At 34.8% G+C, this 24,816-nt stretch overlaps 2 protein-coding genes across 2 annotated transcripts in view; one reads left to right on the top strand and one right to left on the bottom strand.

The window, feature by feature from the left end:
- The window catches only part of LOC115209305 (WD repeat and FYVE domain-containing protein 2), an 87,308-nt gene extending 68,091 nt beyond the window's left edge, over nucleotides 1–19,217 (top strand). The window contains exons 6-12 of the mRNA XM_029777645.2: nucleotides 459–571; nucleotides 3,069–3,195; nucleotides 5,267–5,372; nucleotides 6,588–6,689; nucleotides 8,299–8,429; nucleotides 11,357–11,465; nucleotides 13,354–19,217. Coding sequence (XP_029633505.1) covers nucleotides 459–571; nucleotides 3,069–3,195; nucleotides 5,267–5,372; nucleotides 6,588–6,689; nucleotides 8,299–8,429; nucleotides 11,357–11,465; nucleotides 13,354–13,383 — 718 coding nt within the window. The 3' untranslated portion in view covers nucleotides 13,384–19,217. The remainder of the gene's footprint in view (nucleotides 1–458; nucleotides 572–3,068; nucleotides 3,196–5,266; nucleotides 5,373–6,587; nucleotides 6,690–8,298; nucleotides 8,430–11,356; nucleotides 11,466–13,353) is intronic.
- LOC115209304 (mannose-6-phosphate isomerase) overlaps nucleotides 17,795–24,816 on the bottom strand; it is a 44,120-nt gene continuing 37,098 nt past the window's right edge. Inside the window, exon 8 of the mRNA XM_029777644.2 lies at nucleotides 17,795–20,200. Within this exon, the coding sequence (XP_029633504.1) occupies nucleotides 19,985–20,200 (216 nt within the window). The 3' untranslated portion in view covers nucleotides 17,795–19,984. The remainder of the gene's footprint in view (nucleotides 20,201–24,816) is intronic.

Genomic DNA, 24,816 nt, shown 5'->3' with positions numbered 1-24,816 from the left:
GACCATGATTCTAGTCCTGTTTCTCATGACTAAACCATTAAATAATGGATGTTTCTTTTGTAGAGTATCTACTTCATCATTTCATTTATTTGTAGTATCATTTAGGCTTCTTATTCCTTCTCTTTTGTATTTTAATATCATTGCCTCTTTCTACATCTCTTTGATTTCTCTCTCTGTTGCCCTTTCATCCTGCCAATATACTGATATATATATATATATACAGTTAATGTTTATCCCTTCACCCCGCTTTCTAACTTTTCTCCACATTTGCATCTACACACAAACATATATTGTTTCTCATTATCTGACTTAAATTACATTCTAACATTATCCTTTAACCAAGCTTTGAATAAAGGCTTTTGAGATAATCTTTGACCTTTCAGTTCATTTGCTATTCATAATGAGAATAAAATATTCCTGTTGTGATAACTAATTTATTTTACTTAACCATTGTTAAGATTTGATGAGCAATCAAAATATGCCTTTGTTGGAGATTATTCTGGACACATATCTGTGTTAAAAGTTAAAAACAACTGTTTTGATTTAATTACTACTTTCAAGGGACATTCAGGTGAGTAATCATCTCTCTAACTCACTCACTCTCTCATTCACTTCTGCCTGTCTTCCTTCTAGTAATTACCATCTGTTTATTGAGCTAAATTTTATAGTTTGTAAACATTATCTAAACAGGCGTTTCTCAAGGTAGGATGCATGCTACGTTGCTAGAGAGCAGCAATATTTTGATGTGGCATGTGTTACTTTGCAATGGAGTATAAGTAACAAATGAATAAAGCTTACAATAAAGTTCTAACTTAAACTTCTTTTGAACATATATGTACAGAAAATAGACTCCATCAAAAGTCAGGGGTGAAAGCTAGAAGTAATTAATAGCTTCTGTTATCTTGGTGACCAAGCCAGTAGCGGAGGTGGATGCTCCAAGAGCATAGCTGCTAGAATAACAATAGGTTGGGCAAAGTTCAGAGAGCTCCTACCTCTGTTGGTAATGAAGGGCCTCTCGCTCAAAGTGAAAGGCAGATTGTATGATGTTTGTGTGCGAACAGCCATGCTACCCGACAATGAAATCATGGTTGTGGCTGGTGCCGGTATCATGTAACTAGCATCCTTCAAATATTAGGCCTCGTGGAGACAATGGTAAATGACTGAGACCTTTGGTGATAGGCTGTGCTTGAGAAGACCTGTCAAACCAAGTAAAACCGTAGTCATGGCTGATGCCAGTATCATGTAAAAAGCACCCATTACATTCTTGGAGTAGTTGGCATTAGGAATGGCATCCAGTTGTAAAAACCATGCCAGATTAGAATGGAACCTTGTCCAGCCCACCAGCTTACCAGTTTCAGTCAAACTGTCTAACCCATGCCAACATGGAAAGCAGATGCTAAATGATTATATATATATATATATATATATATATATATAATATATATATATATATATATATATATCTCAAGGTTCTTTCATATGAAATGTCGCATTTTTAATTTATTTCAGTCATTTAAAAACACTCAGTTAAGTATACCTTGCATATAATCTTGACTCTTTTTCTTTCTCAACAATATTGGTATACAAAATTCATACCCAACCCATAGACCTTATGAAAATGATAACAAGCAAGCTATGAATGATTTTCTTGTATGAGTACAAACTGGGTCACTCTGCTGCAGAAGCTCTACGGAATATCAAGCAGGCCTTGGGTAATGGTTTTGTTGACATCAGAACTACTCGGAGATGGTTCCAAAACTCTCATTCAGGAGATGATAGCCTTGAAAATAAACCAAGGGGTAGGAAGGCCAAAATCAGTTATGTGGCATGATGCTTTGGTTGAACAAAATCCGAGCATAAAGGTTCAAAAACTTTCAACAAAACTCCAAACATCTTGCACAACTGTTTTTGGACACCTGTAAGAGTCAAGAAAGCAGATATGTTTTGCTCCATATCCACTGAACTAGATGTCTCGAAGTGTGCTCCTTATTGCTTTCTCAACTGGAAAAAGACCATTTTTGCCTCAGATCATTACTTGTGATGAGAAATGAATGCTCTTTGACAACAGCTAGAGAACAGGAGAGTCACCTAAACACTACCCAGACCCACCATTGCACCCTAAAAAGTTATTGGTCATTGTATGGTGGTCTGCGAAGGGAGTTATTCATTATTCATTTTTGCAATAAAGAAAAAAATAACTGCAACATCATATTGATTGTATGCATGAGAATTTGAAAAAGAAGCCACCCAGACTAGTGAATAGAGATGGCTCAATTTTGCTCCAAGACAATGCATGTCCTCACACTCCTCAAGCTATGGTCCAAAAGTTGCAAAGCCTGAATTATGAGATTTTGCAACATCCTCCCTATTCCCTAACATCTCTCTTACTGATCAATACTTATTTAAGCATTTAGAGCTTTTCATAAGCAATAAAACATTCTTAAATAGAGAAGAGATAATTGAAGTGTTCAGACAGTTTATCACAGCAAAAGATGATGATTTTTTTTTTTTTTTTGAAGATGGAATATATGACATAGAGAAACGTTGGGTAAACATACTTTGATTAAATAAATTAGTTCTCTAACACTTCTGAAACATTTTATTGTTACCTTTTAAATACGACATTTCACGTGAAACAACCTAAAATATATATATTGTAAATCCAAAAATGAACAAACACAAAAAGAAAAATGCAAGGATGTGGTACATGTAATGTATTAGCAGACGCTCAGGAAAGGAAAGAATGATGGTTTAACTTTTCGAGCAGATGCTCTTAAAGCTTATGGCAATCACTGCACAATGACTAAGGAAAATAGTCTAATAGAGGGGCATATAAGCCCTTGACAGAAAAAGGAAGGCAGATAGGAAAGCTTTCTTTCCTCTTCAGTCAGTCTCACTTATAACTCTCAAAAAAAAACTTTGTCATGTGATATCTTTTGATAAAGTAGATTGATTTCAGATGATAATGTTCACAATAAGATGCTGAATATTATTCCCTATTTTCAAAAAAAAAAAAGTTTTATTTAATCATGGTTTTATTTTTAACCTTTCTTTCCAAATGTCAACAGGAAGTGTACGTAGCCTGAGTTGGGATTCCTCTAGAAAATTACTCTTCTCTGGTAGTTTTGACCAATCCATCATTGTGTGGGATATAGGTGGCCGAAGGGGAACTGCTTTTGAATTGCAAGGACATCAGTAAGTTTAAATTTTCTACATCCCCTATCTTTGTTATAAATGTGTATTGTTACTGATTATAGACACGGCCATATGATTAAAAGGTTTGCTTTGCCTTGATGTTCTGCATTCAGTCCAACTATACAACACTTTGTGCAAGTGACTTGAGGTGTTATGAGAGAAGTCTTGTAAATGAAATTTGGTAGACAGAAATTGTAAAAGTTCATTAGGTGGACTTTATCAGTTCTGTAGTTCTAAACTTAACCTGTCAACTGGTGTAACACCATCAACTGGTTTGAGGGGTTCCTTTCACTATATTACAAGCATTTGGACCAGACTTTCATTGGGTTTTTTTTTTCTTTCTTTCTTTTTTTTTGTTTGTGTCTTCCTTCAGTTTTGGAAACTCTGCTAAATAGGTCCTGGTCACTACCCACCATCTTCCTTTTACTTAGCTATAACAAAAAATGTTAGGATCCAGAAATGATTAACAGATCAACAACATACTACTGAAACTAAACTGTGAAATTAAGGATTTTGTATCAGAAATGGTTATGTGTGCAGTAATAACAAAGATGTCAGCACAACAGTATCTTTCTTCAGAAAGCGTCCTATAATGATTTACACATACTATTGGTGTGTGTGTGTGTGAGACTAACTATCAAGGCCACATCATTCCTATTTCCAAATACTCTAAAGTGTTTTTTTAAAATTTTTTACTCAGAAGTATGTATTTCCTTGTTCTAATTTTTGAAACACCACAAAGCCAATGGCAATAGTTTTGTTTTCAGAAAATCTTAAGAACAAAAAAGAAAAAAAAAACTTCAGCATTAAAAAGAAAACCGGAAAAAAATAGTTCACTTGAAACTTAGTCATGGCCAAAAATTTGGAACATAGGTCTGAAAATTAGAATTTTTATACTGACCCTTCAGTATTTAAATTGGCCATATCTGGCCAAAATATTCTACCAGTTTTATATTCAAATTGTCCAGATCTAGCCTCTTACACCAGGCTTACAATATCATTCTAAAAATTAATAGATACCTCATCAAAATTTCAAGATAATGCATGATTAATTCAAAACAAAGTGAATAAATAAGTATTACTTCTAACTGAAGGGTTAAATGCCCAAAGTTATATTTGAATCAAATTGTACTTGGGCATAATAATTTTAATTTTTAAAAAAATGTTCCTAACTTTTGGCCACGACTGTAAACATAATTCAGGCATGTGAGTTAGTGAGTTATCATTTCTGTATATAATTGGCATTGACTAAAAATGTTGTCACTGCCATTGGATAAAATACTGTTATAGCACTAGCAAGTTTGGTTGCTATGCTGCTTTGGGGAAGTATTTATGTAATTGATTTGTTTCTAGTTGATCTGAAAAAAGCCAAATGGAGAAATACCCAAAAAAAATTTGCACTGCATAGATCTGTGCATATGGTTTGTCAAAAGTGACTCTTGAAGTGTTGGCAGAGTGAAATGTCACCTTTTGGTGAATAAATTGACATCCTAGTGCTGCAGCATGCGTTGTGTAGTTACTATAGTTACTCAGTCTAATGCATAAAAATAAATAACATTTGATGGGTGATGTAACCCAGAGCAGACAATAAAAGAAATAATACATCATATATTTTGTAAAGTTTTTGTTGAACACAGTAGTGCTGTGGAAGTGTGCTGGCCTCATAATTCAGAAGTCTGTTGATTGAAGCTATGCTCTGCAAAGAAATGGACATTATTTTTGATATTTATACACTGCAATTGTGTTGTCTACAAATATACCAACCATATACATTTGTATATACCTACAGAAGTAGATGCAGATCACATTATGCAATAGAAATTTATACTGAGTCAAGGGGCCACCAACTGACTGGAGTACACCAAAACCCAAGTAGTGTAGTGAACAGAGATGACAAAACCAGGACTTTCCACTTAGTGTCATTCATGTTGTATCATTGATACCTATTATCATTGTCTATTTTTCCTCACCACATCTTTTTTTTTTTTGCTCTAAACTTGCAAATTTGATTTCTCCATTTAAATGGGGTTAAAAAAATTGCTTTATGTTTATGTTATCTGCTTCATTCCAGTGACAAAGTTCAAGCTTTAATATACTGCCCAATTTCTAACCAATGCCTGTCTGGTGGTGATGATTGTATGGTAGCATTTTGGAATATGTATGGGAAACGAGTTGAGGTGTGTATTAATTAATTTACCGCATTGATTTGTTTTTATTTTCAGAAGATTATAATATTCCAAACTTAAATTTTACTTTTAGTAAATGTACAATAATATCTAGTAATTCAATGACTTTTTATCTCAGATTGTTGTCAGCTGTCATAGGATTTGATATGGTCATAATCTAAGGCTGGATTTGAACTAAGAACATATATTTGTAAATATCAGTGACATTCTAAAAATGTATGTTCCTTTTTCAAATTCAACCTGGTACTAACAATTGATAACAGTTCTATTTATACTGGATCTATGATTAGTTCAGTAATTTCCCAGACACTATATGTGACCTCCCTCTCTCCTTCTTTCTCCTTATGTCACTTCAATTGTCTTCAATATCCTGTTTGAAGACACTTATCTGGTTCTTTTCACAATTATTGCCAATACATGAAGTGCTTTTTTTATTTTTGCCAGAAAGAAAATTTCATTTGTGAAAATGTATTTTTGTGTGTGGATAGTTTTGACTATCTAGGACAATTTTATAAAGCAATATCTCCTTATATTGGTGACTAAAGTGTGTGCGTGTGTGTATGTATGTAGGACTCTCCCATCAAAGATGACATATGAACGACCTGCACAAATGATTTGTTTATAGGGATCAAATGTTTGTGCCGCACATTAGCTCACTCTCTCCATCGAACCAATGTTTTCTGAACTAGTGCACTGTGTACTAAGCATCAGGTGTCAAAGTGATTATAGAACAATGCAGATGAAGGGTTTTGCTCAAGAATACAATGCATCCACCAGCCAAGGAATTGAAATCCTGATCGCAAGATTGTGACTGTATCACCCTATCCACTAAGCCATGCCCCTTTATGCATATATGTATGTGAACATATGTTGTGTGACTCTGAGTCACCATTTACCTAATGTTGGCATATAGATTCTCCTTTTATTTAAGAAGTGGCAAGTACATAGTGCTACCCACTTCAACAACACCTTCTGGCCTTTGGGTGCCTTTAGACGAATACACTTTGTTGCGAGCATTCAGACCATGCTCGTGGAGAGGTGTTTCATGACTTCACAATGCTCCAACACCCTCTACGCTTCCTAAGATGCTAAAAGCTAAAACTAGACACATATTGCAGAATCTTAAAATGATATGAAACATGTTTTTGTCACTTTTGCTTTGTAATGTAAACATTATAAAACTTCTTATATTGTTTTGTTTTGTAGACTCCAGATTGGGCTGAAAGTGATATTTGTCAAAAGTGTGATGCACCATTCTTTTGGAATGTTCAGAAAATGTGGGAGCAAAAAGTAATTGGTAACAGACAGGTATGTTATAGTTTGTACAATCGTGTTCTGTATAGTGTCATACCATGTTGTATAATTCTGAGATTTCAGCTCTGATGTTATTTATCTTAAATAGAAATTAAAAAATATAGAATGTTGACTATAACAGCAACCACCATTGTCACTACTGTTATTATCATACTCTTAGAATTTCCACTGTTAAAATTTGGTGTAGATGTTTAATACTGAAATATTGGTTTGAGTGAGATTGTGGTTAGTCAATTACATTGACATTAGTACACAACTCGTACTTATTTTATCAACCCCCAAACAAAGAATGAAAGACAAAGTTGACCCTTGTGGCACTTGGACGAAATGCTTAGCAGTATTTCGTCTGTCTTCATGCTCTGAGTTCAAATTCTGCGGAGGTCGGCTTTGCCTTTTAGCCTTTCTAGGTTGATAAATTAAGTACCAGTTGCATACTGGGGGTCAATCTAATCAACTGGCCCCCTCCCAAAAAACTTCGGGCCTTGTTCCTAGAGTAGTAAAGATACTTTTTGGTCCATATACTGCTTCTATCTCAGAGATTTTCTAATAGACCATTCTAGTACCCATCACCGAAGAGATCCAATACAGATTAAAACTATGTGGTCTGGTGGTCTTGAAGCGAGGGTGGCAAGAATTATCTCCTGCTTGCAATAAATACCAAGTGCGCAAGGCACTCTGAATAAACCAGCTGGAGATGACACCTTCCTGGGGTTAAATGACAGTATTGTCCTCTCTTAGAGGACAGCCACATTAAAGAGGCCATAAACAATATGTAATAATATTTGACAAATATTAAATGACAAGACCATATTTTTTTTTTGTACTGGAGAAAATGACTACCAATCAGCAAGATAGGGAAAAATACTCTAGTGCTCTAATGAAGGAATGCAGAACTTCACACGAAGTAATATTTTCTATAAAACTTTCAGTATAAACTTAGATGAAGAATATCCCATTCATCCATTGAAAATAAAGAGTTATGCATTCATATTCTCTATTTCTGCATCTTTACAACAGATACTGATTGCAACCTTGGTCTTGTGCTTTTTTGTCATTTTGAAATGTTTTCAAGTGGAGAGGAATAAGCTTATTTTGATCTTATGGATGTGAAACTGAGCATAAAAGATTAAGAGAAAGAAACTGAGTGTTAAATTAAATGTTGGGTGTGTGCTGTAAATGGATGATACAAAACTTAAGAACCCATTGAGAGAAGTCAGACGTTTTGAGAAGATGCCTGAGAAGTAGTAATCAGGACAGCCCTCAGAGCATTTACCTCTCACTGAAAGGCTAAGTAATGAAGACATGCATAATTAAATTACTTACAATGGAAGTATGATGAGAGATATCTCATTTAGCCTCAAGTGAACTATGATCAAGCGTATCTATGGACAGAGTTTTCAGTATGTTCATCCTATTTTTCCAGACAATATATATATATATATATATATATGATTATGTCTTTGTAAAATGGTGATTTGGCTGCTATTTCTAGCAGTTCAGTTGCCCACTAAAGGGCTTATGAGGAATAGTTGTAAAATGATTGTAATTCACATCTCCTAACATTATCTCTTTCTGTATAAATTTTTTGTTTATTTTCTTGCAGCACCATTGCCGAAAGTGTGGTCGTGCTGTGTGTGGCAAGTGTAGTGGTAACAAGACAACTATTCCTCCACTTGGTTATGAATATGAAGTACGTGTTTGTGATCAATGTTTCTCTGGCATAACAGATGAGGAGTAAGTATGGCTGTTGCAATTCATCCTTCTTTCTTATTAATTTATTTTATGAATTCCAGCTTTATCACTGTGTATGTTGAATGTATGGAGGCACATGTCCCAGTGGTTAAAGTGACAGGCTCACAATCATGAGGTAGTGTGTTCAGTTCCCGGACCGGGCTGTGTGTTGTGTTCTTGAGCAAGACAGTTTTATGTCAGGTTGCTCCAGTTCATTCAGCTGTAGAAATGAGTTGGTGTCAAGCAGTATCAACTTTTACCTTTTCCTTGGATAGCATCAGTGGTGTGGAGTGGGGAGGATGGTATGCATGGGCAACTGCTGGTCTTCTATATACAACCTTGCCCGGACTTGTGCCTCGGAGGGTAATTTTCTAGCTGCAATCCCATGATCATTCATGACCAAAGGGGGTCTTTTATCTTTTATGTTGAATGTATGATGTATTTATTACTGGTCAGATTGCGACGAGGTTAGTGAGTCTCACATACTGACACTGAGATAATTATAGTTCTAGGCTGTTAACGATCGAGCAGACCAATGATCAAAAGCATTCCAGCCATGATCATCATGTCTTTTATTTTTTTTTTTTTCAGACCTAGACTACTTTAACCAAAGTTTTTTTCCTTTTAGTTTGGTAAGGTGTGGCTTGAAGGGGACCAGATCTATGATACCTTATAGAGTAGAAGGTGACATATGGGGTATACTTGTACAGTAGATAGAGCCTTAAAAATTCACTGACAGCTCAGTAAAGAATGGAAGGAAGCAGAGGGGCTTCAAGTGGTAGTGACATGGATTGGAAGCATGCCATGTCCTGGATTGCAAAGGAGTGTGTCTATATGAACAGGATGCTAGTGGCAAAATGTGTGTACATAATGATGGCAATGTGCTTAAACCTCTCCAATGCTGATAAGAGGCATGGAAATGTTACTATGAAAATTCATTGAATTAAGAGAATACATGGAATAGAAAGGGAATAATTCAAGTGCACCAAATATAGGAACCACTATATGGTGGCTATCTGGTCAAAATGGTCAATAACCATTTAGCCTTCAGGTTACTTTTGTCAAATGTAATGCTTATTTATGAGGTTATACCAAAAGGTTCCTGGATCAATAATGTTTAATAAAAAAATAAGTTATTTACTTAAGTTTTAACATCATCTTCTTTGAAATAGTCACCCTGCACAGCAATACACCGGTCCCTGCATTCCTGCCACTTTTGGAATCTAGCCTGGCAGTCATTTTCCATAAGCAGGTCAAAGACCTTCTGCAATTTGCTCTGGATCTCCACAACAGTGTTAAAATGGTGACTCTTGAGCTGCATTTTCATCTGGGAGAAGAGATGGAAGTCCACAGGGGCTAAATCTGGTGAATAGAACGGATGTGGAAGCAATACTATGTTGTTTTTTGCAAGAAACTCACAAGTGAGAAGATCTCGGTGACAGGGTGCATTGTCGTCATGAAGAATCCAATTTTTTACACTTCACAGATCCAGTTGCTTTTGCTGAATGCCTTCCCTCAAATACTTTAAAATGTTGTTGTAGAACCCTTGGTTGATGGTCTGACCCCGAGGAATGAATTCTCAATGCACAACACTACAATTCCAGAGGTGATGCCCATGGCAGGTCTTCCAGATTGCTCATCATCTTCCAGGGATGTTCTACTTTTGAAATACCTGGACCACTCAAAACATTGCATACGACCCATTGCCTCATCACCATACACTTGCTAAGGCATGCTCAATGTCTCTGTAGCAGACTTCCCAAGTTTAATGCAGAATTTTACGTTGGTTCTTTATTCCTGTGTGACAAATTTGCAGACTATAGCATACATGTGATCACAAGAACATAAATTTCAAAACTTGTGAAATAAGCACAGCAATGTTACTCAGCACACTGCTTCATGAAGGTCCTTATGCACGCAACCATATACTGCCATCTGCTGGTATGCTACAGAACTTGTCTGGGAAGCTTTTGATACCACCTCATATTCATTGCTTTAAAATTTTGATGATGTTATTGTATGTTTTATGAATGACATTGTAGAATAGGTGTGAGAAGTCAGATCTAGTCATTTTGAACTAATTAGAAATGGTGGATGTTACAGTACACAGCCAGAGTAAGAACAGAGTAAAGAGGCTGGCAACAAAGGAATTCCTTCTCTCTCAGTGAAAGGTAGACTATATCATGCTTGTGTACAAAGTATGATATTGAATGGTAAAGAAACATAGGCCCTGAATGTGGAGGATATGTGAAGAAAGATATGAGGTGAACATATTCAGTTGGATATGTAAACATTAGTGTGCATCAACTTTGGGGAGCAAATGCACTCGAGGCAAACTAGATATAAGAATCAGCTGTAGTGTGTAAGGGAGAAGGCAACTGCACTGGCACACAGACTTGGGATGTCTATGGAGAATGACAATTGGGTTAAAGAGTACAAAGTGATTCAAGTGTATGGAACCTACAGAGGATGAAGTGGTGAAAAATGATCTCAGGAATCTCACCCTCATGAAGATGATAAAGGAAAACAAGAGCAAGATTCTGTACTGGAGAAGATTCTTCCAACACATGGGTGTATTTGAAAACATTAATGCAAAAGCAATATGCTGTATTGCAGACATTACCATAGTAAAGAATGTAAAATAGTAGCGTAAGTCTTGTTATCAATGGTTTTAATCTTTTTAATACCAATTTTCCCATGTTGCTTTCATCACAAGAATAAGATTTCTGTTAGCCAACTCCAGTATAACAGAGTTGTAGTTATTTTACTTAGCCTGTCCAAAATCTTGAGCATGTTGAAGCATACAGGTAATTTTTACACTTTTGAAAAATAGTTTTAAAAAACCCATCTAGCTGACAAAATAGATTTAATCCAAATGGCTATTTTTGTTCTCCTTTTTAAAAAGGCCAATTTTTAAATTTTAATTGCAGAAGAGCTCCTCTTGCAACATTTCATGATGCCAAGCATAGTATTGTATACATGCATCTTGATGCAACACGCAAAAGACTCCTCACAGTTGGTAAAGACAGACTTATTAAGGTATGCAATAAAATAGAAACTACTTCCATATTTGTTTCATTTCAGTTTGTTTTCTGTGATTTGCAGATATTTTGTTGTTTTAGTCTGAGGTTGGCTTTCATGAAAAGTCTGTGTGATCTAGGGGACCTTGAGAATCAAGATGGGCAACAACTATGTCAGCTTGTAATTTGAAATCCAAATCATCACACAGTTCACTGAACTACTCATCCTAGCGTTATGCGATCGTTACATTGATGACTGTATCAGCACATCTTCTACATCACCTTTGTCATCTCTTTTCACATCTACATCTATCAACTTCTTGGACATTTCTATATCCATTAGCCGTATCTTTTACAAACCCATTATTTTCTATTTCTATCTCTCAATGTTACCTCGACCCACTCACACAAAATCTGCCATCCCCCTCTCACAATTCTTTCACCTCCGTATCTATGGCCTTGATTCTGAGATTCAGTATCAGCATATAGTCCACTACTTCATGTGTGTTAGCTCCAAATGATAAACACTATCTACTTCCTCAACTATGATGTCAACTGCACCTCTGCCCTCATTGCTTATTTTCCCCATCACCAACTGCATCTTTTTTACCTCCCTACCATCTTGCCACATTACCTCTCCTGCATTTTCCTACTGTATCTCCATCTCCTTGTCTGACCCCACTATTCCCCTTCCTGTTGACACACCCACAATCTTCATAACTTAGTGATCGATCATTCTTCCACATCCCAGCACACTCAACCCAAACCCTATGCTGCATTTGTCCTTCTTTATGCATCACTATTTCATCTCTCCCACTAGACACATTTATTACATAAAATGTCAGCTATGCAGCCAGATGTATATAGGTGACACTGGTCAAAGGTTATTTGGATCAGTTTAAAGGGTTCTTGCTAGACATCTGATGCCACAGCACTTGATCACATAGGGTTCACTATTTCAGTTTGCCTAACGACACTTTTCTGCACCTTTCCTTCTCCAGTATTGTCTTTCACCATAGTTCTCTACTCCCAACTATACGGTGAAATGGATCTTATTTTCTGCCTTGGCATGATACTTCTTCATGACTTGAACTCAATTCTTCCTTAGCTGCTTACATCCACACCCATACACAAAATATCACCACTCACAAGTACAGCCTTCACTTGTTGATGTGTATTTGCATCCCCTGCTGTCCTTCACCCATGCAACAAACTATGCTTAGAATCTGTATGCTTACATCTCACTCATCTTTCTTTACCTGTCAACATCCTTCCTCTTTCTACCATGCAACTTCATTTCTTCTTTCATCAGAGGCAAATTCAACCAAACTTCACTTTCTTCCTTGCAGCAGAGAACTAAAAACCTTATAGCTTGTACAGTCCCGATTCTTTCTGCTTTGCCCCTGAGAGTTTTCCCTCTATAATACTACATTTAACTTAGATGGCAAACTAGCCAATCAGATTACATTAAATATTTCATGATGGTCGAATGTATTCCAACTATGAATATCATCACTATGTTTAGATGTACATTATTTCATTTCTTTTTAGTACAACAGTAAAGTGTAATGAGAGGTTTGACTACTATTCTTAGCAGATTGAGTTGGTGTATATCGGTTCCCTTGTTGGCCTGTAAATATCATGTGTTAATCATGTCTAAATATGAGTTTATTTTAAATAAGTCTAGCATAACATCAAGAATGGTGCCAATTATAAAACACCCACCTCCCTTTTTCTTTATTAGTGTTAATCAATCCAATACAAATACATTTCTAAATATACATCTTGTACAGAATATATGGGAAATGTATTCATAAAAACACACAACAAAATAATATAGCTGTTGAATGTACACATGTAACATTTTCATTGATTTTTATGGTCTTTATTCTTTATTTATTTTCCAGATGTGGGATGTAAGTAGTGTACTACATTGAAAACAGTTGCCACAGATTTAAAATGGACTTTATGGTTACCTTACATTTCATATTTCTCTGGTCTTCTCACTGGGTTAGTTGAACAACCAGTACATGATAACTCAAAATCTCCAACAGAAATTAAATACTTAAATCAAAATATTTCTTGTGATCCTCACCTGGTTTGAGGCAACCTTGCCAGAGAGACTGAAATCTTTTGAGATTAAATACCACAAATTGCACCATTCGAAATTCTTGTTGCCAAAAGAGGCTCTAAAGAATAATGACTTGCATTCTCCTGTCTGATATCAAGTATTGATACATACAGTATCAATTTTTTTTTCTATCCCTTCCCTCCTCAGAATCAATTTAAAAATAAAGGACATCATGATCACACTTTTCCACACACCTCCACATGTATTCTCAAAACATTGCCCCCTCTCTCCAGTTCTCGCTACACATTTAGTAAGTAGAAAGGAAAAAAGTGCTGATACAAAATACCATTTTCTTTTATATAATTTGTTAGTTAATTTCAGCCTACTTTTCCCGTGTTTCAGAAAAATGTTTAAAAAAAAAACCTTACACATTCTTAATGAGGCAGAATAATTACTTTCTTCCTATTAAAAATATCTGTGTTAAAACAACAGACATGTCCAAACTTTACAAAAGTATATTCAATCTCACACTTTGCTTCCTTTCTGTTAAGACATTATCTGAATTCTGACTATAGTTATTTGTTGCGATATATTAATCAGAAAATCATGGGGGTGGGACTACATTTGAAATTTACATGTATATGAAATGTGTGTGCGTGCGCGTGTGTGTGTATGTATGAGGTATATACTTTACACTAAACCAAATGTTAGTTTAATTGTACATGCAAGAAGAGATCTTTATTGTCCAAAATAACTATTTTTTAAACAACTTTATCCTCTAATATTCTTTGTAAATTATTTTGTTTTTCAAGTTTAGGATTGTATATTATAATAAATTACCTTGCAATATTTTTCTTTAATATAACGTTTTTGCAACCAGATCGTTCTTTCTACAAGATTTCCTGTCTTGTAAATTTCCAAAAGTTATTTTCAAAACATTACGTAAAGCTTCTTGCTTATATAAAATAAAGACTACATTCACAAGGAATGTTCTAATTGGTATAATTAATCAAACTTGATCTATGAGTTTCTATATGTTTGTTTGAAAATTTTATAGGATAGATTAGACACATAAAACCAGTTTTAATTCATGTATCTTACTCAACGTTTGACAAAATGCTTGTCAGTGCTTTTGGTTGATACTTAAATTATTGGTACTTCACTTTAAATTGGTGAAGCATAGATTGTTAATTCAACCCAAATATTGATTATAAGTGTTTACATTTAAAAACAATCCATTTCAATCAATATAATATAAATGTACTTAAATTGTTTGCTTGGTTTAACCCCCACCACCTGGCTCTTGAGTGCCTTTTACAGAATTCACTGTTGCATGTATTTGGACCAGGTCTGAAGAAGAACCCATTATACTTACAGTATTGCTTCCTACAGAAACAACTCAAGAGTGTTCCTTTTCCCTTATTGGGAAACTCTGGGGAAAGGGCAACGACTGTAATGTATCAACTAAACTGAATGCCATTCAGTTAAAAGGAGTTTGAAGCATTTGAGTGAAAGAGGATTTAAACATTCCAAAGAAAGTTTTAAGTGATATTTTGAGTCTATGAAATAAGTATATCAATGTATTTGTCAAGCATAACTATCAACTGAAAATTATAAGCAAAGAGCATGTTTTACATGTACAGAAGAAAACCAAGGGTGGGGTGGTATTACCTTGTATAGTTACATTGTGTGTTGAAATCCTGATGATGTTTAACATTTTATTCCCCTCCCCTTAAACTACATAAAAGTGAAGCCAATGTGTAAGACATAAATAAGAGGGTTATACAATGTTTTACTGTTTACTTTTGTTTCTGTTCTGAACTGAAATTTTGTTTTGATATTTACCTTACATCATTCAGGATAAAGTAAGTACCAGGCATGGATTAATTACTCTGCTTCTCATTCTTTACAAATTTATGGTGTTCTGACATTGTAAGGATTCAAGCAAAATTATTTAAAAGATAGACTCCACACTTGGAGACAAACATCATTTTAGTTTGTTTTGTTTTTTTCCATGTTTATACTTATTTTTACTGCTAACAGGTTTCACTCTTTTGTAGAGTTATGTACCTTAGTTAGGACACCAGAATGTAGTGAATTTCAACTAAATGTAATAAGAGAAAGTAATCACATGGAGTAAAAATATCTTGTCATGTACTGAAGATGGATCCTAGAAAGAATTATGAAAAACCAGTACAGCTCAATTTTATGCTGTTACCAGTATGCTCAACCTCTATCAGAATAGAAATTCTGGTATACAATTCAAATGTGTCTTCTTGCCACTGCCTCTGTTCATATTGTTCTAATGGGGGCTTTCAGAATTTTTCCACTGGATTTTGATTGACCTAAAGCTTGAATTCAAAGAATGCTTTGAGGTTGTCTACAGTGGAATAAACAAAACACTAGACAATAGGTCTGTCTTCTGAATACATTCTAAAAGTTTTTTTTTTTTGTTTGGTAAAATTTAGTTGGAAGGGGCCATGCTTGTGACATTTACTGTTCTTTTAAGAGACAGTATGAATAAGGTGAGTTAGATGAATTTGGTGTAAGTGCTGGCACTTAGTTCAGAGAAGTAAAAGAAACTATGGAATAGTGGTTGCAGAGGGATTTGCTCTTCATTTTTCATTTATTATAAAGTCCAGGATTTGTGTGTGGTAGTGGCATTATACCAGATGTCAGCAGTATCGTTATGTTGTTCATACTTTTGCTTTACAGATAGTCAGCAATTAACGAACATTGCATTCTGCTCTGGCTCTAAAAGGGCTGTACTAGGATACAGATATGACTATCTTAAGATTGCCATGGCAATACAGATATTGGTGACTTGTGTATATAGACTGAGTTGGGGTTTTAAGCTTGTTCTTAATATATATATAGACAATTCAAAGCAAATTGAGCTTATGGTCAAATGAAAAAAACTTAAGTGTAGATTTTCATTTAGCTACAAGTCACTTTTCTGTATTAGTCAGACAATGAAATGCACCCAGTTTACACTATAAAGTAGTTGCTTGCTAACAGGAAAGGCATCCAACAGAAGCTCAATCTTTAATTCTCTCTATCATCAGAAGTTGCTGGTTTCATTTTTTTTCTAGTTTTCATGGGTCCTCTGCACTTAAAGCCTCAGTTTCTCAATCCTGTAGCATTGCTGTTCATACGTAGGCATCATACAATCTGCTTTTCACTCAGAGAGAGATGCCTTTTGTTGCCAACAGAGGTAAAAGTTCTCTAAACTTTCTCCAGCCAGTTTTTATTCTAGCAACTCTACTTTCAAATAAATAAAATAGAGTAATAAGTTAGTGTTTACACTTGTTTTATAGAGTAAAGTTAGATAAGAAAGAAAAATGTATTTATGTTTGGGTTGAGTGAAAGGCCAAGCACAAGTGAACCGAGATGGTAAAAGGGCATTAAAGGATTTGGCTGAAGTGTGAGAAGATACTGCAAGTAATATGAAACTGAATGACACCTACTGAGAGAAAAAGTAATGAGATACAATTGGAAGTATCTGGGGAAAGACAGATATGGAAAGTTATAGTGAAGTCAAATCCAAGGTGGATGGGTCTAAAAATTTAACCTAAAAGTCAGGTAGGTGAAAAAGTGCTAGACTGGGGGCTCACTGATGGCAGCATGGACTAAAACTTGTTAAAATGACGTCTATTCAATCTAGTAATGGACTCATCCTGTAGTAACTTAATTTTGTTTCCATTTTCCTTAGATTCAATTCTTTATCAAATTGTGTCTAATGTGAATGTCAAAAGTTCCTTTAAATGGAAGAATAAGTTGAAATTGTACAAAGAGAAGTACATTTTAACAAACTTTTAATCTTCACAACTTGCGTTCCTTTCACTGCTATTCAGTACAACAACTTGACATGTCTACAAGTTACAACAGATATCTTTAAAATAAATATCAAATATAATCAATATGTTAAAGACAAAGAACAATTCTTTTTACATCAATAAATATTTAAATGATTTTAATTTGGCTTATCTTCTATAATTATCATTTTAAGTGATACCCTAGTTGAAAGTGTTATACTATTTCAAGAGCAAATATTTTCATGTCAAAGATTTGAAAAAAAAAAAATTTTTGGAGAACATTGGTAAAAAACATTGAATTAGTTGAACAGAGAGATGTTTGTTTATATTTCAATCCAAATATTTATTGTTTCACCACAGAAGAATCATAAACACTAGCTACATAGCTATTTCATTCAACATTTTGCTTGAGAGAAACATCCATTTGACAGAAAAATAGATGAACAGACCAAAAGATTGGATTTTTTTTTTAAGTGCTACAGCTTACCTTTTAATCATTTTGTTTAAATCCAAATATACAATTCTACCAATTCCACTCAACTGAAAGTGAAGTGGAGAAAAGGAAGTGCCTGTCAGCACTTGGATTAATGATGACATGGACAAGGAGGCAGCAGGAAGAAGAGAAAAAGTATTAAATGTTCTGAAGAGAGTTACACTTAGTTGACAGAAGTCAAGTAATAAAAGACTTGTTCAAAATTAACAAAACATTCAGAGATGACTGCAATCTAAAATTGAACTTAATCAAAGCCTTAGTCACTGTCAACAAATTGAAAGCCAGCTAAAATAGGATATAATTTCCTTAGTGTATAAAGGATTATCATTCAACTGGAAAGTTCAACATAGCACATCAACATTTTCCAAAGCGTTTTTTTTTTTATATTTTTAAACCTCTCTTTTCAAAACTTTAACATATTCTCACAATAGTAACTTCATAGAAGTGGCAGAAAAAGCAGCATTCCGGAGGAATAACAACATAAGAAATTAGCTAGAATACGAAATTAATAGCTCTCAAAAAATAGACACAAAAACTAAAAATAAAATAGTTTTTGACTTTTTCTGTCAATCATTATAAACCTAACAACAAGAATACAAAAATGTCTGTGAAAAAATAAATTCTGGTAGAAAAAAATGTTCAAAACATTCTTGCAGGTATATTATCTTATTTTTCCACACACAACTATAGAGTAGTATTCATTAAGTTTAGTCTACTAATGGTAACTTTTTGAAATGTTTCTGTATGTGTGTGTGTGTCTGTCTGTGTGAATGAAACAAAGTAACTGGAACAATAAAATATTAATTTGCAAAATGAACTTGAAATGCAAATCACACTGAATGAAATAAAATTTAATATTTCAGCGCAACATGTACGAAATCCTATTCAAATATTCCAGAATCCATCTGATGAACAATTAAACTATTCTATAGTGTCCATTTCGATATATAAGAGAGAGAGAGAGCAGTACTGAATGGCTCAGAGCATACTCCTCAGCCCATTTGAAACAGGCAGGTATATTTTAGAAGAAAATATTCTGACGATATAATTAACATATATATACCAGCAAAATATGAAAGCAAGTAGAAATAAAACCCTAAACTTAAGACTAAATTTCATGTGTAAATTTTCTCAAGATATCAGGTACCAGCTGTTGTACTGAGATGTCCAAGAAATATGTCTAGTTGAGCTGGCAAACAGTTATTCTTTTAATTTAAAAATGAATATAAAGTAAGGTTAACTGGTGCAGTAGAAAGTTCACATGAAATTATAAATATATCTAACAAAGCACAAAATTTGATATAGACGAGTTCCAATAATTATACTAAATATTAATTTTTGAGATTCACATTTGAATTTTGTTTGATTAATTTCAATAAATAAAAATAAAAAAGAATTCATGAAAATTAATAACAAATTTGGATTTAAACTTCTTAATACTAAAGAACTGAAAATCTTTGAATGACAATGATGAAAATTCAATAGGTCTGGTGATTAGAAAACACTTGTAACAGAAATCAGCTTCCAAATAAGCAGAGATATACAGAAGATGTAGAATGCTTTACCGTGGATGCAAAACCATTACAGACAACTTGAAAGCATACTTTTTCTTAGCTTGAAAAGAAAAAAAAAAAAAATTATGACAATCTATGAAAATCTATTGAAAATACCAATTTGAAAAAAAAAAATCCCATCAAAACTAAGTTACATAGAAAGCAAAACCTCAATGTGAATTCCTCTTAATATTGATTGACAATAACTAGTGAGAACATTCTTGAAATGAATGGATATTATCAAAAAATTATATAGTAAAGTTTATATGTTTGGTGCATGTGTTTTTGTGTATGTATATGAAAGAGAGGGAGAGAACAAGTGAAAGATGAATTTGAAACTTTCCAATGTAGTGAGCAACTTCAATACACACGGTTACCAAAACATAGTTACCAATAAGGAGCTAAGAAGAGGGTTTTGTGGTCTAATTAGCTGTTAAGCTCAATACAACATTTTCTTCAAGTTGCTCCTCACAAATTTACAATCTTTCTAACAGCTACTAATATTTGGAGTTAACCATTTAGAAGGCGAGTAGTGGGTGGCTGGGAGATCAAAATAAACACTGACCTACTAAATAAGCCAACCCGCTGCTCCAAGAGATAACCAACTTATAGGTTGGGATGAGCTCGGAACAAGAGCATACTACCTACTTCAAGTTTTAAAGTCACAATTTCATTGGCAGACATGAAAAACACAGAACCTGGTTGAAGTTTCAGAGGGTTAGCAAGCGACCTTGTGGTTCCCTCAGCTTTGCCACTAATTACAATACAGATACTGGCATTTTGTAGAGGTCTCAGTTGATACTGAGCCACATCTCCCGGAAGCTGAAAAGAAAAACATCAAGAACTAGAAATAACAGCAAAAAGCTTATTAAATATACATATATATAAAGCATCAGTAAGTTTCCACAAAAAAACGATGATGATAAATTTATGAATTAATTCTTTAAAAAATTTACTAAGTCACTGAGAAAGTTTGCTTCAATAAGTAAAAAGATATAATATACAGAATTACGCTACCAACAGCACTTACACATACTATTAGCAAAGTGAAACAATGAAGGAACTTCTTAAAATAGTAGCCAAATCTCCCTCAAATCACAAATCATCCCAACAAGGCAGATAGGATAATGTAATTCTAGAGAATCCATCCGATAACAGGGAGAATGGCTATGGTTGAAATAGCTTTGGCTATAGATCTACTTTTTTAGAATTCCTCAGATTATCATCATCAATGTATTATTTTTACTTGGCAATTAATAGTGCAGAGTTACATGTATTTAATAACAGTTTGATACAGCTCCACATAAAGTTTCATTAGCATAGAAAATGTCTACATCATCAGATATTTAGTATCAGAATTAAAGGAATTTAAAATGGTTTCTGGGTGTGAGTATTTAAACCTCCATTGGTCAGTTCAGGCCACATTGTTGTCTTACTTATCCTAGTAGTATCAGTTCTTGCATTAAATGCTTCACATGATAGAACAGACAATCTGCATTCTGAAGGGTGTAGTATTTCAGCAATAGCAGTGACTAAAAGGGGAGATAACCAATTTGATGGAGTTATATATTTGTGTGACAGTAATCTCTAATATATATTGACATTGTGTATGGGTCAAGTAGGTCTAAAGTGTTATATCCAGGTTAGTGGGAGCCAATGATTTGAAGTTTATTAATAGGGTACAGCTCTAGTGACAACAGATTATGCCAGCTTTCCTACTGATGGAAACTGTAGGCTGGTAGAGTATGTGCATAAGGAGAGGCTCTGTCAAGGATATTCCATGTTATATTGAGGAAGTCATTTCAATGGTCCTGGAGATTACGGACAAAACAGGACAGAGGTAAAGGGGGATTATCAATCAGGGCAAAATACTTTATAAGCTCTGTTCATTCACCAGGCTAACAAAAATCCACGTAATCTTGTGGCAGGGTCCAATGATATAGTTCATCACCCTTGGTCATTATATATTGCTTTATTGTAATAAATTTGATTTACAACTGCTTCTGATAATCATTACAGGTGTGTTATATATATAATATATATGGATCTTTTCCCTTTCAATGGCAGATTGAGAAATTAATTTTTTGCAACTAAACATTTTCAAACTTCGGACACTGATAGAATGTGTCATATAAAACATCTTTTACTCTTAGTGTTGTTGAGAAAAGTTTCTATTTTCAAAGTCATTTTGTGTTAAAGTTGTCGTATTTCGGTAATTTCAGCCAATCAATGACGTGCATTCAGCTTAATAAAATTACTGCTGTTGTTTGTCAACAACTTCCGGTGGTGTATATTTTATTTGTCACTGTTATTTATGACATATTTCATCTCAATTACGTTTGTATGAATAAACAAGTGTATCTGAAGCATGTTTACTTCATGGCACCACCATAATCATTCGTGCATTTCTATTGCTTTTAGTTTTCTCTTCCTGTTTTTCAGCTACTATTTTCGGAAAGACTTTTTTGCCCCCCTCACCTCCCCTCTAATTTCTCCATTTTTCACTTCTTTCCATAACTCTACCCTAAAACTCTAACCCTAAAACCCTAACCGTAACCCTAAAACCTTAACCTTAACCCTAAAGATGTAAAGCTTTGTATGAGCTTTGTTGTGTAAAGTACTGGTTATCACAAAAGTATTAAAATACAGATATACATTCTTTGTGATATTAAGAAAATATTAAAAACAGTTTACAAGAAAGTATTTAAGAAAGTAATCAGAATGGGACTCCAAAAAGTATCTTGAGTTAAATTAATCATGTTTGTTTGGCAGTATATATACACACACCACACACACACACACACACACACACACACACACACACAGAAGGAGATATTTTTAAGAATTTACAAAAAAATTGTAGAGGAATAATTGATATGTCATTCTGACATTTCATCTTGTGTGTAGCTAAGAAATGTTTGCTATTTTAAGGGACAGTGTGGGAGTTGGTTGGTGGGGGGAGGGAGAGTAATGTTGAATCAAAAAGATTTTTTTGTTTCTGGGCTAGTCTGTCATGGTTCAGTGGTTTTTGGGACTGGTCTCAGAGGTCAGAATGGTGTGTGTGTGTATATACATGTGCTTGTGTTTTATATTTGGTAGGATGGTGTGTATGTGTGCACGTTTTTGTGTGTGTACGTGAGTGTGTGTGTGTCTAAGTATATGTATGTTGTTATAATTGTCCTGGTGGTGTGTGTGTGTGATTAGTATTTGTCAGTGTGTTTATGTGAGTGTGTCTATGTGTCTTGTATTGTTGGGGAGGTGTGTGTGCATGCTTGTGTATATATGTGTGTTTGTGTATGAGCATGTGTATGTGTGTTTTGTGTTGGTGGGGATATTATGGGTGTGTGTCTCTGTCTGAGTATGTACGTGTTGTTATAATTGTCCTGGTGTGTGTGCATATGTGAGCCACTGTATGTGTCTGTGAGGGTGCATATGTCTGTGTGTGGGTGTGTGTGTGAGTGTGTTGTATTTATCAGTGGTTGTGTGTGTCCGTGTGTGTTGGGTTTATCTGGGTGGTGTGTATGTGTGTGCATTCTGTGCACATTGGTACTGAGTATGCGCTTGTGTGTGTATATTTGTGGGTATGGTTTATGTAGTTTTCCAGGTGTGTATGTTGTATTAGTGAGTGATTTGTTTTGTTTGTATTGTTAGTGCAGTGTGTGTGTGTATACATGTGGGTGTGTTTGTGTGAGTGTGTCTATGTGTCTTGTATTGTTGGGGAGGTGTGTGTCATTGTGTTGGGGATGTGTGTGCATGCTTGTGTATATATGTGTGTTTGTGAGTGTTTGTGTTTGTTGGGATTGTATTGTGTGTATATGTAAGTTTTTTTTCCTTTTGAGTGTGTGTGTGTGTGATTTTTTACTGGGGAACGGGCATATTGTGTTTGTGTGTGTGTGTGTACATGTGTGCCTATATGCATGTGTGTGTGTGTGTACATGTGTGCCTATATGCATGTCTGTGTGTTTGTGTGGGTTGTGTTGTATTTGCATGTTTGTGTGTATATCTGTGTGAATGTGATTTGTGATTGTCAGGGTGGTGTGAATAGGTGTGTGCATGTACGTGTTGGTTATAGTTGCTAGAATCGTATTGCAAGTGTGCATATGTGTTTTCTCTTGGAATGTGTGTAGGTTTGTGTTCTAGCGTGGGGATAGTGTTTGTGCGTGTGTGTTTGTGTGGGGTGTTTGCATTGTATTTGTGTGATTTTGTACATCTGTATGTGTTTCTGTGTGTGTTTGTTGAGGGTGTGTACCTGGAGGGGTATGTTAGTATATGTTGAGTTGTGGTCTGTATTTTTGAATTAGATTATTTTCTCTATTTATTCGTGTTTGGTCAGTGGTGTTGTGTGGGCATTGATATAGTGAGAAAACTAGGAATTTGGGGGACTTGCTTTGTGCACAGATATCTAAGTGACTACTAAGTGGCATCTGTCTTGTGGTGGGATCCTTCAATTGTTGGCAGTGGACTGTCATCCTTTCTCTGAGGGTAAGGCTCGTTTGCCCTATGTAATCTTTGTGGCACCCTTCACACCTTATGGCATAAAGTAAATTCTTTGATGTGCAGGCGAAGTTACATTTTTACGACAAAAGTGTCCCAACTGGAATTTATATATTGTTCCTTCAATTAAGTGGATGCAAGTCTTGCAGTTGGAATGACCACATTTTTTGACGGTGGGTGGTGGGCTTGTGTTGGGTAATTTTGCATTGGTGAGTAGATTTTTTTTAGGGATTTGGGTTGCCTTTTGCTTTTTATTATTTTATAGGTTTTGAGTGCTTTGTTTAGACGTGGATCTTGACTCAGTAGTGGGATGTTCTTGTATATAATCGTGTAAGCTTCTGTATTTCTTGGATTGTGTGTTGAGAGATATGGGAGACTATTTAGTGTACTGTGAGTGTGTTTCAGTTTTCATAAGTCTTGGGTAGCAATTGTCTTGGCCCATTCTATTCCATTGTCAACTATTGATGCTGGATGTCTTTTGAGAAGAATTGCCTTTAGTTTTTGAAGTCTTTTATTTCATGTTCTATAATTTGAGACAATTGTACAGATTCTTCTCGCTAGGTTGAAGGGGATGTTTGTTTTCATGTGCTTTGGAGGTGAACAGAATGTATTGTTTGGAATCAGTTGGTTTGTAGTGAACATCAGTTTCCATGTTGGTGCATTTTTTTTTATAATAAGAATGTCAAGAAAAGGAAGTTGGTCTTGACTATATTCCATTGTAAATTGGATATGGTTGTTGACACTGTTGATTAAGTTTTGGAAATCATTGATTTGGTCATGTGTGTGGGACCATAGGATGAGGCAATCATCCAAGTAGCATTCCAAAGGACATTGCAGCTCAACACTATCCTCCAGATAATTAGATCCTTTCAAAATGTCCAACCCATGCCAACATGGAAGACAGATATTAAATGATGATATATACATACAGAATCTCTCCAAAT

This window comes from Octopus sinensis, linkage group LG3, assembly GCF_006345805.1.
Source record: "Octopus sinensis linkage group LG3, ASM634580v1, whole genome shotgun sequence".
In the NCBI taxonomy this organism is placed as follows: domain Eukaryota; kingdom Metazoa; phylum Mollusca; class Cephalopoda; order Octopoda; family Octopodidae; genus Octopus; species Octopus sinensis.
Note: the sequence above shows the minus strand (reverse complement) of the source record. Positions and strands in the feature narration are given on the sequence as shown.